Below are 17,692 nucleotides of genomic sequence, written 5' to 3'. Positions count from 1 at the left end.
GCGTTGCAAAGATGCATGAGGATCTAGATTTCCAATAAAATCTATGAATTAAATTGATGGATTTTTTTATTGTTTTTTGTTTGTTCTGATTGCACCCCCCGTTTACTTTCGCATACTCCAAAACAAAATTCAGTTTTATTATGTCATATTTTTCCTTCTATTTCCTTCTACCTTCTTTCATTCATTAATGCCAAGAGCCTGTAACCGGAAGACGACCACCGCACTACAACTTCTCCGACATTTTTTTTTTTTTTTTGAATCGGACCACCTCACTTCATCTTCTTCGACGACAAGGTTCCAAGTTCCGGCAATCTAAATAAGGGTATTATTGATAAACCAATAATTAATGTTGCATTGAAACTTGAAAGTGACAACTAAAGTGAAACAAAATTATTCTCCAAAATGGACAAGTATTATGAAACGGAGGGAGTAGTAAGTAATTTTTTCAAGAACATAATTAATCATCATGTTATTTCAAATGTGATAGTCATTTTAGTAAGTCATTTTAATAAATTAATTAATTAAAGTCACACTTAATAAATGTTAACAACATGATCCATGGTTAATCAAAATCTAAACTCTCCCCAAAACCGAAAGAATCTTACACCTAAACCAATTTTAAAAATGATCCATGGATAATCAAAATCTAAACTTTTCCCATAACCGAAAGAATCTTACACCTAAACCAATTTTAAGAATGATCCATGGATAATCAAAATCTAAACTCTTCCCAAAACAAAAAGAATCCTAAATCTAAACCTATTTTAAAAATTATCAATGGATTCGTCACACATAGTTAAAGACAATAAATTTAACTTTATGTCACATATTAAATAATTCACATCTATTAATTTTACGTCAAACATTATTTTAAATTTTAATATCATTTTAAAAACCTATTAATTAAACTACCAAAAAAGACCTATTAATTTCTTCTCTAATTATATTTGGTAGTGTTGTTAGCAACTACACAGGCCTAGCCGAAAATGTTATTTACGACAAAAAGGCCCAAAACAAAATGGCAGGCCCATGATTTATAACTAAGAAATCAGAAACTATTGTTTAATGAGAAGGTGGGGACCACGCTTTCTGTTCACCGTACCTGCCAACAATTTCCAGCAAGTTGCAGGTAACAAATCCTAGCCATCCAATTAAAAAACAATTATATCCATGGTTCTGGTTCAACTTTCCCATGAAGGGAAAGAAGTTTCCTTTCCCATTTAGGACTTTTGTCAAAAAACTAAAGTAGGAATATTCTCTCTCCTAAGTCCTACCTCTCATATATACCTCTACTCTGTAATTTTGTTTAATCTACTTATAATTTTTGGATGCATAATTACTTTACGTATGTATCTAACTATATATGGTGTTATGTCAATTAATAAATATAAAATCATGAGTTTTCATATTTATTAAGTGGTTAACAACTTTTCTTATAAAATTTAAATTTGTTCTTGTTTGTCCTAAATAAATAATTTTAAAATAATGTTTGATTATGATTTGCAACTAACTCAAAATTTGACTTTAGTGTAATGGAAATGGATTCCAATATAGTTTTCTTTTTAAAAAAAATAATAAAGAGTTGGATAAAGGTAACTTTGAGTTTATGATATTCCTACTTTTTTTTTTCTTTTGAAGAAGGTAAACTAACCCCTCAAGTTGACATCAGAGAGAATCGAACCTAAGACCTTGAGGAGGACTAGGTCAACCCAAGTGGGTTGGCCTTCTTACTTAATTAACCTTACTCAAATCAGAATAGATTATGAATAAGTTGAATTTGAGTTTACCGAAATAGAAATAGACTTTGAAAAATTTGAATTGAACTTTACTTAAATATAATTACATTTGGCAATTTAAATTTTAGAGAGGGTTAGAAGTATGAGACTATGAGAGTTATGTTCGTATTGTTGTTTGTTTGAAGGGAATTGGCCGGGAGAGAAGATGGTGTGAGTGAGTTATGAGAGAAGAATTGGCCGGGAGAGAAGATGGTGTGAGTGAGTTATGAGAGAAGTGTACAACTTCTGTTGGTGCAGCGTAGAGTTTTTTTTTTTCGGAAGCAGCAAAAAAAATTATTTATTAATTAAGAAACGCACAAGATGTGCAAGAAACAACACAAAGAGTACTATAAAATATAGCCTGTAGCCAAATTATACCCATGTATTAATCAAACTCCACCTCTAACACCGAGGAGCAAACCGATCTCCTTATATCAGCACCAAATCAGACTAGCAACACGCTTAAAAGCAGGAACTATGATAGTAGAGACATTCTATGCAGCCTGACCTTAAATTTCCACAACAATCAAAAAGATTCTATAACACTGTAACCAACACAGATGCATCCTCTTCAGTCCGAACAGAAAATCGCAACCCCAAAACCAAACATAAAGGATTGAAGAAACACAGGAACATTTTCTACATAAATCTATGCACCCCCAAACATTCCAAAGGATTAGCAAGCCACTGACTAATGGAAAAATTAAAACCTGTCGGTCTTGATTGAATGATTCTCCAAGATATAACTTTATATTCATCTGCATCCCTCTCCCAATCAATATCAGCCTTTGTAAAAACCATTGCGTTCCAAGCATTCCAAATGGACGATATAATTGAAACCATTGAGATGCTCAAACTCCGAGCCATTTCAACGTCTCACTCCAAATCGATGCCAAAATAGGACAATTAAAAAATATATGGTTCACAGTCTCAAGCCTACCGCAACCTCCAACACAATATAACGATTAATTCAGCCTCACACCTCTACGGTTAAGATTATCGAATAGCCTCCAAACTAGTGCCGCCAATCTCAACGAAATCAGCTGGTTCCACACATCTTTAGTCCACACCACTTCCTCGTCATAGCTCTCACTTAAATAGAAATAAGCTTCCTTAACAGTGTACACTGACTCCCCCACTTCCATCGATCCTCCCCTTCTACCGAGTTGATCGCCCCTAGAATCAAGCTTTCACAAACCTCTGCTAACTCTTCCTCCCATCAAAACAACCTTCTTCGCCAACTCCACTTCACATGCTTAATCTCCCCCTCCTTTACAACCATCTCTGCCACTGAACTCTCTTTACTCACCGCAACATCAAAGAGTCTAGAAAACTGACACCTTAATATTTCTCGGATCCAACCAAATTATCTAGTGGTCTCCTACTTCTTTTCTTAAATTTTCATCAAACCAACCTACCCCACTCCCACCCGGTAACCTAACAGAATCTAGCAAATCTCTCCACCAGAAAGAGCTATTCTTATTTATCATCTCCTACATATTTTTTTATTAAGAACCAATTTCCATAAAGAATCAGTTTCTACCTTTGCTCTCCACCACCACTTACCCGGAAGGTGCAGCGTAGAGTTAAAAGCTAGAAAAACTAAATCAATTTTTTTTAAGGCAACATCTAGCTGATTGTTTAAAAACAGTTCAAACTAAATCAATTTTTTTTATAGAAAACGCTAAATCAAGAATATAATGCTTTTGTATGGAAATGATATAATGCTTTATCTTTAAATGAATTTAACTTAAATGTTTCGAGACAAAAATTTAAACCAGGCAACAAAAGGGAGACGATTGATAGTACCACCTACCACTCACCTTGATTACTTTTTGACATATGTTTCAGTAATCAACAATTTCAAAAAACTTCAACTTGTTTCGAAGTTTTAACCCAAAAGTCATATTATTTATCTCCTAAACAAAATGCTCCTACATTATTTTATTTATTTTTTGTTTGGAGGAAATCTCCTACATGATATCAGTAATTATATATAATAACCATATGCAGTATCATCACCAAGGCACCAACCATTGGCAATATGATTGAGTTGTACCAAAGTCTGTTAGAGCCAACCAAATTTCCTGCATATGTATAAGTCTAGTTCCAAGTTCTTACCGCCCAAATGAAGCCTCAATAAGTTTTCTTTCCCTTGTTTGATTTCCATATCTTAACTAAATGGGAAACTCCCTCCTTCAACGAAGCCTTCCTTCCTTCCTTAAAATTCCAGAGTTCCGGTACTGGGTACCTACCACTAGGGTTGTACTCATTTAACTCCTTCAGAGCTGTAGCTACTGCATCATGCACCTTATCCCCAACTCATCCTTCAAACTTTTCAGCTTTTCATCTTCTCCATCTAAAATTTCCTGTGTGATATATCTAACATATATTAGATCATGGTTTATGCAGTTCATAGCAGGGAAACAAATATGCCAAATAAGTGCTAGCAACAGAAAGTTCCAGTAAATAGGTCCCTACACAATACCAATTACCATGCTTTCTAATTATTATGAAATGCTGCATTATATGTTTTAGCCATTTAGGGGATAAATATATCCAACAGAGTTTCTTAATAGAACTGTTGAGAAAAAATATTAACTTTAACGAACAAACATAATCCGTGAAGTCATTGTACCTTGGAGTTCCCTTCTTTATCGGTTACAACTTTGAACGGATGCCAGCTTGGATCTTTAACACAGTCATCCCACTTTGAGCACCACTCGATTGCTTTCATTTTCCCTGCCTCTGAAAGTTTTCTCTTAGTAGCTGCTTTCTCATTCATTTCATCAGAAATTTTTCTCTTAGCTGCTTCCAGAAATGGCTTAATATCAACTTCACCCATCCTTTTCACAGAAATTATGACTTGAGCGGTGTTCTTTGGGCAGCCAATCCACTGTGAACAAGGAAAAAATAACTACTTAGACAAAACAAATAATGAAATCATGGCAACAAAGCAACAGCAACAAACTACCTGAACTTATTTTGCTTGAAGTTTAGGCATCAGATACCTTATGATTAAACCAGTATGAAACAATATGACAAATTAACTAAAAATGTAAAAAGAAAATATGCTCTTTTCATAGACCTGACCCGACTCTACCAATTTTCACCTAAAATGTAAAACTATGTATTACAATCATCAACTTTGGACACAAACAACTGGATAGCTAATAGACAGTTGAAACAAGCAACCACGTGATTCACATGAAAGGATGATGCGTTGAGAAATTGTAATTCCTTAGATATAGAAACTGGGATGAAAACACCGAATGTTTTGCATTGGCCATTGTAAATACATGTGAACAAGACACTGTCTTCCAAGCAACTTACATAAGATTCCAACAACATGATTTGAATGTTTGCAAAATAGGACACTCTTCTATAAGTATTATATAAACAGCTGTATGTCAATTAAAAAATATAAATGACCCTACATTTCTGCTTAAGTTTTACAGGGAAATTTATACAAATAAAAAATCTATCCTGACTTTGTAAAAGGCTAGTTACGGAAGACATTTTGAAGTTGATTTTCAGAGTATTAGATGAGTTTTTAGCCAAAAGACATACTAACATTAACATTACAATATTAATATTTATATGCCGAGGAAGATACATACACTTATTAACTTTTTGCGGGCATCTTGCAATTCGTCATTAGTTTTGCGTTCCTGAACAACCAGTGTTTGTTGAAGATCTTCCACGTTCTCCAATTCCTCTTCCTTTTCCTGCAGCTCCATTCTGATTGCTTCCAATTTTTTCTTCTCATCTGGATCAGTCTCTCCAATGTGATTCATTACCTGGAAAGCTCCTTTCAGCTGTTCTATCTCCAATTCCAATGCTTGTTTTGCATCCAGTCCTCTCTCCAGGTCATGAATTTTCTTGTGAAGTTTCTCCTTTTCTTTCTGCAACATCCAACCAAAAGAGTCCTCAAAACCTAAGTATATACATGAAACTGAATTAAAAACTGTCGATAATAGGAAAATGAAATGCGTGCCTTATGTTCTTCCGCCAAATACATCATTTTTTCATCAGCTTTTTGTTGCTCTGTTATTGCCATCTCATTCTGTAAACAACAAGATGAAGAACAGTTTTAATCCGTCATAAGTTATTAAAAAATAAGAGGAATTGGTGTACGTAATTTGATCCAAAAGACCAAATGGTCCATAGAGTAAGGAATGATAACAACACTTTTTGTGATTGGTCCATTTTTAAAGAAGCCAATTTAGTTCTCCTGTAAATTGATCACTTTCAAAGAAATGTGTTAAAATTTTAGAAACAGACTATCAGGAAAAAGTGTGTTTAAGAGAGGGTTAAAACTTAAAAGGAGAGAATTATTCATCTAGCATTGCTACCATAAATTCAAAGAGCCAAAATACATTACATGTTTCTTCTCAAAATATAGCTTGGTTCTCTCATTGTGATTATCTGCTTGACGCTTCTGTAGATCCTTCTCACGGGACATAAGTTCATTCCTCCGAGCTTCCAGTTCCAGCCTGGATTTTTCATGATCCTTAGATACTTTCTCCTGATACTCGCATTCAACCTGCCGCATCTTGCTGATTTCTAATGAAACAATATGAAACAGACTCAGCTACCATGAAATATTAACAAATCATATCAGTTATATATCATTCCAAAATGCAATAGAATGTAAGCTACACCAAAATGATAGGTGTAGTAGTAAAAACGATAGTGTTTCACCTCTAAATCGATGAGACGGAATACCGATATTAATTAGAACAATTCATTTTAACTATCAACATACCCTTATTGAAATGTTCAAGCATCATCTCTTTTTGTTCCATTGCTTTCCTTAGGGACACATTCGCCTCATCGTATTTGCTTGCTGTCTGTTCCAATTCCTCGGTCTTCCGCTTTAAGGTATTTTCCAAACCAGAGACAAGCTTCTTCGCTTTCCTATTGTCCTCGGCTTCTTTTCCAGAAACCGTTTTCAAATCCCCTTTTTCCTGGAGGTGTTTGCCAACTATATCCTTGACATTATAGTCATCACGGCGTGCCATCCAGCCAAATAGTCTATCTCCTCGCTCCTGCTCCCATAAACCCAAGTAATCCCTCTTACCACAGTGCTCTGCTTGAAATCCCCTTTCTAACATCATAGCATTGTGGAAACCATCCCACTCTCTTCCAAATTCAACAATTGCAAAGGGTGTTTGTCCTTGATGGTTCCACGGCGCAGTAACTTTCATCGGATGAAACCCTTTCATGATCAGCTCCTCCTTAATTTGTTTATGATTCTTCCCATAATACTTTCTGCTTTTTGGGTTAAAATCAGTAACAATATTTTTCAAAATGACCATCCATGGCCATACAAACAACTCATCATCAAAGTTCACACTATCCAACTGACCCTTAGCGACATTCATAACAAGTGACTTCTCATTAGCAATACTCAAATTAACTGACTTATCACTAGCAATACTAACATCATGTGACTTATCATTGGCAATACTAACAGCAGGCGACTTATCTTTACCAACTTTGACATCGCCGTAGCTTTCAATATACATTTCCAGAGCTGAATGCTTAATTAGCAATATCTTTAACCGTCTCATGCGAGTCACCCACAATTCTGGATGCATGTCTCAATAGCTCACTCAAAGAGTAGTAGTCCTTGTTGTAGCAAAATGGACAGCGATACGTCGAATCAGATATTATGAGCTTGTCCTTGTAGTAATCATCTTTCAAATCTTTGTAATATCTGCGCTTGTAGTACTCCAAATCAGATTCATGAGTCTGTTCTGATTTTCGGTACATCTGAAAATGAAAATCATAAAATTAATTCCAAAGAAGTTGCTAAACAAATAGCTGCTACATACAGTAACTAAAATGAAGCCATGAAAAAGTAAAATACAAACTAGACGATTTAATTTATTACTAGTGTATGATTAAAACGATAACATTATTATTGTCCTTATGCTTTTTAATCAGTATAAATTTTGAACCAGTGTGAAACAATATGAAAAATTAACAAAAAATGTAAGAAGAAAATATATTCTTTTCGTAGACCTCGCCTGATTCTATCGATTTGCACCTAAAATGCGAAATATTATGCATTAAAATGATCGTCTTTGGACACAAACAACTGGATAGCAAATGGAGAGTTGAAACAGGACACCAAATGATTCGCATTAAAATGAGAATCATAAAACCAAGTCCAAAGAAAGAGCAACACAAACAAAGAGATACAAACAGTAAACTAAAAATAAGCCACGGAAAATAAAGTAAAAACAAAATGGTTATTAACCTAGAAGTTATTGTGGGAAATAATCGATTATGGAGCAGATTAGAGTATACAATGACTAAAATGACGCTATGAAAAAGTAAAGTAAAAAATAAATGATTATTAAGCTAGGTGATAACATTGTCATCGATTTAAGATATTCTAAAATGAAAAATATGATTATGAAGCAGATTGAAGTAAAAATACACAATATAACGTAGAAATTAAAGTAAAAATACTCAAATAGCTACATACAACAATGAAAAATCAAAGTAAAAACTAGTTTATTCGATTATTAAGCTAAACCATAACAACGTCATTGTTGTTACGCTGAAAAGGAAGAAATATGCGATTATGAGGCAGATTCAAGTACAAATTCGCAGTATAAATGAAACACTATGAATAAAAATCTGTTATCTTAATAGAGCAAGCCTGATTCTACCAATTTTGACATAAAATGTAAAACATTATGAATTAAAATCATAATCTTTGGACACAAACAGTTAATAATCAGAATCATAAAATCAAATCCAAAGAAAGAGCTACACAAACACAGAGATACAAACAAACAGTAACTAAAAATAAGCTCAAAGTAAAAAGTAGATATTGTTAAGCTGAAAATTATACTAATAAATAAGTGATTCTGAAGTAGATGAGTATTAAGCTGAAGTGAAAAAAGTGATTATGAATGAAACAGACTAAGTTATGGAGTTACCTTGTGCTAGAAGAATGTGTTTCAGAGGGAGAATTCGACGGAGAAAATGGATTTTGTGTGTGAGAGGGAAGATGAAGAATGTTGAAGCCCTAGAAATCACTAGAAGAAATGAGAATGAAAATGAAAATATTCTTGTGTGATTGGTAGTAATAATATATAGAAAAACTCGTACACCAAAAGAAAGAAGAAAACGGTATCGTTTGGGTGAGAGGGTTTTTGAATTTGTCATGATTTGTGACGTACGAATACGAACCACGAATTTGGTGGGTTTGCACTGCCGGTGTTTGTGTGCGCAGCGCAGATAAATGAATTGGTGACCCAGCTGTTTGTTTCAAACTCACTCGTACTGTACACTATGAACACAGCAACTATTCTATGCTGCTGTACTTATGGTAATATATGTGAAATTCTCCCATCAGAATATGACACGTGAAAATTAAAACATTAAAAGCAATTGGATCACATTATTTATGTTAGGAAAATGCTAGATCAAGTGAAGAACCATTTCGCGGTAATTTTACGACATGAGTTGGCGCCAAATTCAAAAGTATAATGATTTTGAAATTTAATACTACCACTCGCGCGCTTTACGACATGAGTTGGCGCTAAATTCAAAAGTATAACGATTTTGAAATTTAATACTACCAATCGTGCGCTTTCGTGAGCAGCTCGTGAATAAGAGTTCGCTTGAATCAAAAAGGAAATGCGACCAATTTTACAATTTAACATTAAAGATGTTCAACCAATAATCACACGCGTTCATCCAATCAATAATTCAACACCAAAAATATTCAAACAAGAATCAAACATGTTCGTTCACCCCATCAACATTATTTTATTAAAATTCACTTTCACCACCAAAATTACCTCAGAGAAAATGAGATTAGTTTTCAAGACTCTCATGTTTGCCCAACTTTTTTCTCCAAAGATATCATCAGCAAATTACAAATGAGATATACACGTTGTATTTGACTAACCAACCTTATAACTAGAAAATAAATTTGCATGCACTATACCATTCAACATAAGATTCAATCATTCAACATCAAACAAAAAAGAAAATGAGATAGTGGACCATCTTGGTGCAAACTTCCTTCCAAATTTAATTCATCAGTAGGGTTGTCATTCACAAGAACCGATGTTGTTTTAGTACTCACACTTCCATATTATATTTGTGTCATACGGGAAAACTCATCTTCCCCATTACGACGTCTAAATACTTCCAATCAATCTAATTGTACACCTTCTTAAAATCAACTTTAAACTATAATAATTCTTTTTTCAATTTATGGGCTTCATCCACCACTTCGTTAGCAATAAGAATTTCATCTAGTATTTGCTTTGCCTCCCTTTGATAAAGGTAAATTGAGAATCAGAGATCATGTTACCAATAACCTTTCTTAATATATTGGTTAAAACCCTGAGCAACACTTTGTACAAACATCTAATAAGAGAAATGGATCTAAAATCCAACAAGCACTAATGGTTCCTATAAACGTACAATTCAATATGAAAGGTTATGTCGGCCTTTTGTTAACGTCCTAAATTATTTGAAGTATTTAAATTACTCTTTGTCCTAAATAAATAAATAATTGTCGAGCTTGGTAACAAAATTTTGTAACCTAAGTAGAGGTATTGAGATGTTGGAAGGTCCCTTGATGTGTGCCAAAAAAAAAAACTTATAAATAATGTTTGATGGTAACTTTCAACAAGCTCAAAATTTGACTTTAATGAAATGAAAATGGACTCCAATATAGTTTTTTTCAACAAAAGATTATGATAAAGTTAACTTTGAGTTTATGGTGTTCCTACAAATTCAAATTTAACCTTACTGAAATAGATTACGACAATGTTGAATTTGAGTTTACGAAATAAACATATATTTTGAGAAATTCAAATTAAACTTTACTTGAATAGTATTACATTCAACAGGTTAAATCTTGGAAGGGGTCAGAAGTGAGAGAGTAATGTTCTTAATGTTGTGTGTTGCTCGAAGAGAAAATTGGCCGAAAGAAAAGATGGTGCGAGTGAGTTACAAAAGAAGTGTACAACTTCTGTTTGATGCAACGTAGAGTTTGATATTATCCATCTATTAAATTAGAATAGAGTTTGATACTATAAATCAATCAAACTCTACTCTAATTTAATATATGGATAATGTCTTCTGCTCTCAAACAAAAAGTCACGGCCCTTTAAAGCAACTACAAATTAGCCTAAATATTTTTTCCTCCATGTTAAATTGATTTAACACCTAATTTTCATGTTATCCAAAAGTGCTGATGTCAAGTTGCCCCTGGTATAAGACATGTCACAATACTAGTAAAGTAACAATTTGGTACGCATATGCAACACGTTCGACAGATATAGATAAAAGAAAGAGCCACTTCAACAAAACAAATGGACAAACCTATAGAGGATCATGCCCCATCACCAGTATCATACCTTCATAACAAATTTCAATGCATCTAGATTTGGCTACGTCATAAACCAATTATTTAACAACACAACTAAGGTGGGGTTTAGTATGGGAAAGAGAACTTCTTTCCCATAATGGGAAAGTTTAACCACAATCATTGATTTAATAGTTTTTTAATTGGATGGCTTAGATCTATCACTTGTTAATTGTTATAACTTTTTGATGTTATATGGTGGACAAAAAAACCGACCCCACCATTAATTAAATAACAATTTATAATTTGATTTATTAATTTTTTTCAACTTTCTTCATCTTCTTCCCTCCTCCTCTTCTCCATCTTCATCACCATCTTCATAAATTCATCAACATCAAACCCACTCTTCATAGACCCACTCTTCATCATTCTTCACTATCATCACTACAAATTGTATATCCACTATTCATCATCAAGATCCATGGGAAGTAGGGTGTCTCACACTTGCAGCTATTCACTTAACATTATTATTACTTTTATTTTTGTCACTGTCAATTCTTAAACTTTCATTTCCTCTCACACTACAAAATAATTTTATGTTTTATTTTATTTAAAAAACGAGGGAGAAAAAAAAGAGAAGATATGGCCGCCTATTAAGTTTCCAGCACGGTGGTGCCACTCAAAACTGGGTTCACCAAAAAAATGACCAAAATGGGTATGGAGAATATAGATGACAAAAAAAAACATAACCAAGGAACCAAAACCTCCAAAACCAAAAAGAGGGAACTAAGATGGAGAGAAGTGGGTGGTTGGGGTTTTTGAAATATCTCCAATATAAAAATATTTTAGTGGTTTTTATAGAGAAAAATGAAAGGAATTTAATGGTGATAAACTGATAATTTCACAGTCAAGGGAGGCTGAACAGAGGTGCAGAGACCAATTGAAGGTGTTGGTAACAGCAGAAAAGACAAACAACATTAAAAAATGAATATCATTTTTTTTATTTTTCTTTCTGAAACAGGTTGCCCACTGACAGGTGTCCTGAAAAAGGGAGCTTTCCCATGGTGGGAAAAAACTCCCTATCCACAACTAAACAAACAAGTAGCTTTCAGAACTATATTCTCAACTATCAGCAACAAGATTGAATTGAAAATAAAAAAATAAAAAATTATGGACAAAGATCAAGAGATATATAAAGAAATCTCATTTCTTCTTCATTAGTCTAAAGATAAATTCACAAAACTAAAGTTCACAGCCAAAACTCGATCAAAAGGAATTATACAATGTAAAATGACTAACAAAAGTTCCTATCAACTTGTATCTGTTGTATCCCTATTATTACACTTGAAACTTTTAAGTAGGGATATTTTTTTCCCTACGAATAAAAATAATAAAATAAACACAAAAATTCGATAACCTATCGCCATAAGAAACAAAACCAACAGATTTTTCCACTTCGAACCACTGTCGGGGGAGATATTGTACACATTTTGAAGAGCTAGAAACCCGGATATCGACCTTACTTGCCCAACTGGAAAGGAGGTGCCCAGGTACTCATTCTCCAATAGCCCCTAAGAGAGATCAAAACAAATAAATCATTTCACTAAATGCCCATTAAGAAATAAATCTGAACCATCTGCAAATTATTCACTCAGTTTTGTTTTTGTCCAAACAATAGGTATAATCACTGCAGGTAGTATAATTTTTTTGACACATTTGTCTGATTAAATTTCATAATGATGTCATGTCACGATTTTTTTTTTACTAATACATATACACAACAAGATGATTGGATGTTTGTGAAAAACTATTTTATATTGTCAATGCATCGTAATTGAATTCTACAAACAATTATTTACCTGAATAGAGTATGTATGAAAGGCTATATAGGACATTGGATACATCCACACTGGCCCTGGCAAAGTACTTCGAATTCTAAAATAGCCAGCTGAAAGCATCATGACCACCTGAAATGGCGTACATATGTGTGAGTACTTTGTTCAGGAAATGCCTAAAAGCTTTAATGTAACCACGTGCAATGAAAATATTGACTGTTAGTAGAAAATCGTCTAACTATTATTATCGTCAGTGTAAAGACGCACATATCAGAGGTTTGTTGTCAGTGTAAAACTATTTTTGCTGACACTATCAAAATTAAACTCTTAAAATAAATGGACGGCAGAACTCACATGTATGCATAAGAGTGTCAAGACACTCCAGAAAACATCTTGCCACAAAGTAGCAACAACTAGCATAATTCCTTCATTCAGTAACAGAGTCATGAAAAAATTCAGCACGAAGTACATTAACAAGCTAAACTGATCTTCCAGCCCTACTAGGAAGTAGAAGACTAGACTTGACGTAATGGAGATGAGAAAAAGAAACGGAATGCTGGACAAGAGCTGCGCGAGTAAAAATACAAATGTACTTGAATGCTGATTTGATTCTTCACAAGCATATACCTGCAGAAGAGTAAATCATTCAACTTCATCAATCTTTCACAGATTACAGGATGAAACTAGCAAAATTATAATCTAACCACTAAAATAAGACGTCTATTACTACAAGGCCATCTGGGATAAACAATTCAATTAAGCGAATTGAAGGCAAACAATAATGTTTATTGCATGCATAAAAAGGACATGAAGGCAAACAAATAAATTGCTACGAAGTTGAAAAAGCAAAAAATTACCTTGATTTCTTTCATAAGTGCAGGCACCCTGGCAATGCTTAGAAGGGAACAGAATGACACAAATGCAAAAATTGCTGCAACTCTTGCCTGCAATTTAAAGCATGATAAAGTTTAATTTATTGTTACAACTTACAAGCATATCTACAATTGTTGGTATATATAAATGAAGTTTAAACTATATGAGATATATATCGAAAAACATAATGTGATTGTCATATCAAGACTCACCGAAACAGAATACAGAGAATGCCCTAGACCGGAAAATACAGTACCAATGCACAGTGTGAGGAGCATGTAAAGAACAAGATGCAGCCAGTAATATTTCCATTCCCTTGACACAACTAATAAAGATCTCCATGTCAAAACAGCTACCCGAGTAGCATTGCTAGCTTTCCCTTTGCTTTTCAGAGCTGGACCTTCCTGGAAAATCAATAATGTTTTAAAAAGACTCTAAACTTAATAATTTATAAAAACCAACATAAAAGATAGCTCTGCATGGGAAACATGTAATATGATATTTGTGAAGGAGGAGACTTATGGAGCAATTTCAAATCCACATTAACAGAAGTTCTAACTTGTATAATGGCTATAAGATACCTTCTCGGTTAGTTTCAGAATCATTGTTTCAACAGAAGCTGCATCTGCAGATGACTTATAAGTTGCTTCAAGTGTTCGTATAGCAACAGCAGTGTCCATGTTTACGGAAGAAAAATCTCCATTGTCATCCTATTAGGATGAAAACAGGATGAAAACATTAATAAATAGCATAACATTTGAAAAAGTTTAATCTATTAAAATTAATAAAGCAATGAGACGTAAATTTAAAGAAGTTTAATCTATTAGCATTAACATAGCAATTAGCACACAGTCATCAATCTACTAGAAACAATTACCTGCCAGTTTTTACACATAGCAATTATCCTGTCAAAATCTGTATTAATTGCGCGTAGAAAATGATCAGAAGGACTTTGCATGATTGGACAAGGAAATCCAGCATTTGAGAAGTGCTGTAAGAATATTAAAAATACAACAGTCAACAGTAAGATATGTAATCCATTTACTAGCAGAGTTGGTTTAGCCAAAAAAAGGAAAGTTCTTGACAAAGTCATAACTATTCTACGGTTGTTTTTAACTGAAGGAAAGTGGACTTTATACTATTGTATTTGTAAAGAAAACAGTACTACTTAACTCATCCGAAATTAAATTTATGCGGAGGGGAAGGAAGGTATAGAAGATACATTACCTGCAAGCAAGCTAGTGTTTCTCCGAAGAACAACGTATTTCCATTCGAAAGCAGACAAATACGGTCAAAAAGACCAAAGACTTCTGTGCTACTCTGGTAGATGGTTATGATAAGAGTGCAACCAGTACTTGCAAGTCTCCTCAATGTAACCATCATCAAAAGTGCCGAGACACTTCAATAAAATAGATAAAGGATGTCAACGAAAATTGCTCTAAAAAAGGAATGCTGTCAAGAAACTACTAGAGGATAATTACAGAAAAATGAATTGAAAAAATAAAAAATAAACACCTGTCCAAGTGATAAAGAGGTTCGTCTAGAAATAAAATACGTGGTCTCATCACAAGCTCCCTAGCAATGCTAACAAGCCTTCTCTCACCACTAGGAAGTCCTTTCATATAACAATGTCCACCTATAAGTTTATTTGCATGATCACCTAAAGACATTGCATGTATAGCATCCTCAACCACACTCTTTTTCTGACAAAAGAAACCAGGAAGTTGCAGCAAGGCTGAATAATACAGAAACTCGCGAACAGTGAGGGATCCAATCAGAGTGGTTTCTCTATCTACATAACCCTGCAAGTTAAGAAACAAATATTTATATACATATACTTTTAAACTTACACATTCATTTTTCTCATATTATTATCAATAAACAATATGAAAGCATGGTTTTGAAAGATAAGCAGATTAAGTTCAATGAGATTGGTGACTATAAACATGACATAATGGAAATTCAGATATTAAACAATCAATGAGGCACTGAACTCACGTATGATCCATATGGCATTTGCGATTTCGCCCCGTTCACAAACACTTCACCATACATCCTAGCTGAAGGATGCAATCTTCCTGAGGTAAAGAGAAAGATCCATTTTAGCTTTGATTACCTAAATACAAATGTGAATATCTTTTGAGATGTTTAGTAAAAAGGAACAAAGAAAACGTTCTTAGAGACCTGCAATGGCTCGTAATAAGGTAGATTTCCCTGATTTAGCCGGCCCCATAATTACAGTCAGTGTACCAGGTAATGCATAACCGGTTGAACTCTTAATAACCTTATCAGAGTATTTCCTTTTTCCCTTTATAGTAACAGTCAAATCTTTCCAGGCAACAGAAGCTCCGGCAATTTTGCGTGGAATGACTGCACCATCCGGTATATGCGGGGAAGGCAGGGAACCGCTATTGAGCTTTGAGAGTGAGGGTGAAGCCGGTGTTGTTGCAGCATTAATAGAGTCACCTCCTTCGTCAGCTCTAACATCAATATCAGTAGTATCATCCCACTCAGGTGAATCCTCAAATGAGATCGGTTGCCTTAGTGAACCGGGTTTACGCAGGTAGAAAAAGTTGCTTGACGGTACCCTACTCGCCGGACTACTAGCCGATGATGATGAAGACCTATAATTATCCGACTGAGATTGTATTTCTTCCATGATCTTCAACTTTTCCCACTTAAATCATCTAAATTTATACATCATTTTACAAGTAGCAGAATCCTCTTGATGCATGCTAATTGAACTATGCGGTCAAATCCTATAGCACATTTCACTCTCTATCAACACCCTGCAGTGCAAATCACAGATCAAAATTTAAAAAAAAATAAAATGGAAAAGGGACAATATTTAAGGCCAAGTAACAAAATTTCATCTAAATCTCATACATGAAACAAAAAACAGACTACACAATGTCAATGTTCAAAATGCATGTATACAAGGTAACACTAACTTCTAATAATGATCATTAAAAATGCAAAAAAGCATAAACATTAAAAAAAAATGTAAAAATAAATAAAAAAGACCTAAACAAGTAAAAGGGGTATCAAGGGTTTGGTACATGTCTTACACAAAACCCATATTTGTTTTCTATTAAAAAAAAAAAATGGAAAAATAACCGAAAAATCAAATCTTGTACACAAGATTTCCTTTTCCATTTAAACATCCCTTGCTTTCAATCAACTATACCTTATACACCTCTTTCACAAACCAAACTACTAGTATTATTCATTTATACACCTCTTTCACACTAACCATATAGAAAATAAATAAACAAAAATACTGAGAAAAATGAAGATTCTTGTTTGTTTTACTACTAAGTTGAGCTGAAAAACCAACACAAACCCCAAAAAAAGCACCAACTTGAATGAAAACCAATGAATAAGAATGGTAAGAAATAGAAAGAAGATAAAGAGGAAATGACAAGGGACATACCTGGATCTATGGAGAAAAGTGATATTGAGAGAGTGAAAGAGAAAGAAGAAATGTGTGAGGAAGAAGCTGAAAGACACAAACCTGTGGTTTTGTAAGTGTTTTTTGGAAGAGTTAATGATTTGACCCGTTGAAACCGGGTTTTTTGTAGTGTCTGTCTCACACTTTCTCTTTATTATTATTATACTATCTTCTTTTCTTTTTCTCTTTTCTATTTTTTCTCCTTCTTGTCTTTTCTTTTTTAGTGAGGATTTAATAGAGTATGTTTTTGTTTTCTCTTTTTTTTGCTTTTTTGTTAAGACAAATAATGTTAAGGATGTTTGATGTAATGATGGTGGCTCCAAGTGCCAGCAAGACAGTTCAAGCTACAACAGCCATTGAGTGATTGCCACCTTTGATGCAAACTTTCTATAATTTGATTTGATCTTCG

General features: G+C 33.8%; 2 protein-coding genes and 1 pseudogene across 2 annotated transcripts; all 3 read right to left on the bottom strand.

Annotated features, from left to right (window-relative positions):
* Positions 1-3,696: 3,696 nt before the first annotated feature.
* LOC25487855 (factor of DNA methylation 4-like) lies at positions 3,697-6,357 on the bottom strand (annotated as a pseudogene).
* Positions 6,127-7,306, bottom strand: LOC112416089 (factor of DNA methylation 4). Its single transcript, XM_024776395.2, has 2 exons — positions 6,544-7,306; positions 6,127-6,341 (listed from the first exon to the last, which is right to left on the bottom strand). Exons 1-2 carry the CDS (start codon positions 7,304-7,306, stop codon positions 6,127-6,129), a joined length of 978 nt encoding a protein of 325 aa, XP_024632163.2.
* Positions 7,307-12,317: 5,011 nt separating this feature from the next.
* LOC25487854 (ABC transporter G family member 3) lies at positions 12,318-17,422 on the bottom strand. Its single transcript, XM_013609895.3, has 12 exons — positions 17,266-17,422; positions 16,017-16,621; positions 15,831-15,910; positions 15,348-15,634; positions 15,060-15,231; positions 14,710-14,823; positions 14,414-14,542; positions 14,045-14,236; positions 13,817-13,903; positions 13,314-13,586; positions 12,984-13,091; positions 12,318-12,695 (listed from the first exon to the last, which is right to left on the bottom strand). The coding sequence occupies exons 2-12, from the start codon at positions 16,489-16,491 to the stop codon at positions 12,435-12,437; spliced, it is 2,178 nt and encodes a 725-aa protein (XP_013465349.1). The 5' UTR covers positions 16,492-16,621; positions 17,266-17,422; the 3' UTR covers positions 12,318-12,434.
* Between the last annotated feature and the right edge of the window lie 270 nt (positions 17,423-17,692).

The sequence above is a fragment of the Medicago truncatula genome, chromosome 2 (genome assembly GCF_003473485.1).
Source record: "Medicago truncatula cultivar Jemalong A17 chromosome 2, MtrunA17r5.0-ANR, whole genome shotgun sequence".
Lineage (NCBI taxonomy): Eukaryota > Viridiplantae > Streptophyta > Magnoliopsida > Fabales > Fabaceae > Medicago > Medicago truncatula.
The sequence above is the reverse complement of the archived record's forward strand: the minus strand, read 5'-3'. Positions and strand labels throughout refer to the sequence as shown.

Coding starts and splice junctions, on each gene's coding strand:
- LOC112416089 (XM_024776395.2), bottom strand. CDS start 7,306: ATGTATATTGAAAGCTACGGCGATGTCAAAGTTGGTAAAGATAAGTCG. Junction 6,342..6,543: donor GCTTGAACATTTCAATAAGG/GTATGTTGATAG, acceptor TTGTTTCATTAG/AAATCAGCAAGATGCGGCAG.
- LOC25487854 (XM_013609895.3), bottom strand. CDS start 16,491: ATGGAAGAAATACAATCTCAGTCGGATAATTATAGGTCTTCATCATCA. Junction 15,911..16,016: donor CTTATTACGAGCCATTGCAG/GTCTCTAAGAAC, acceptor TCTTTACCTCAG/GAAGATTGCATCCTTCAGCT. Junction 12,696..12,983: donor TTCATACATACTCTATTCAG/GTAAATAATTGT, acceptor GATCTCTCTTAG/GGGCTATTGGAGAATGAGTA.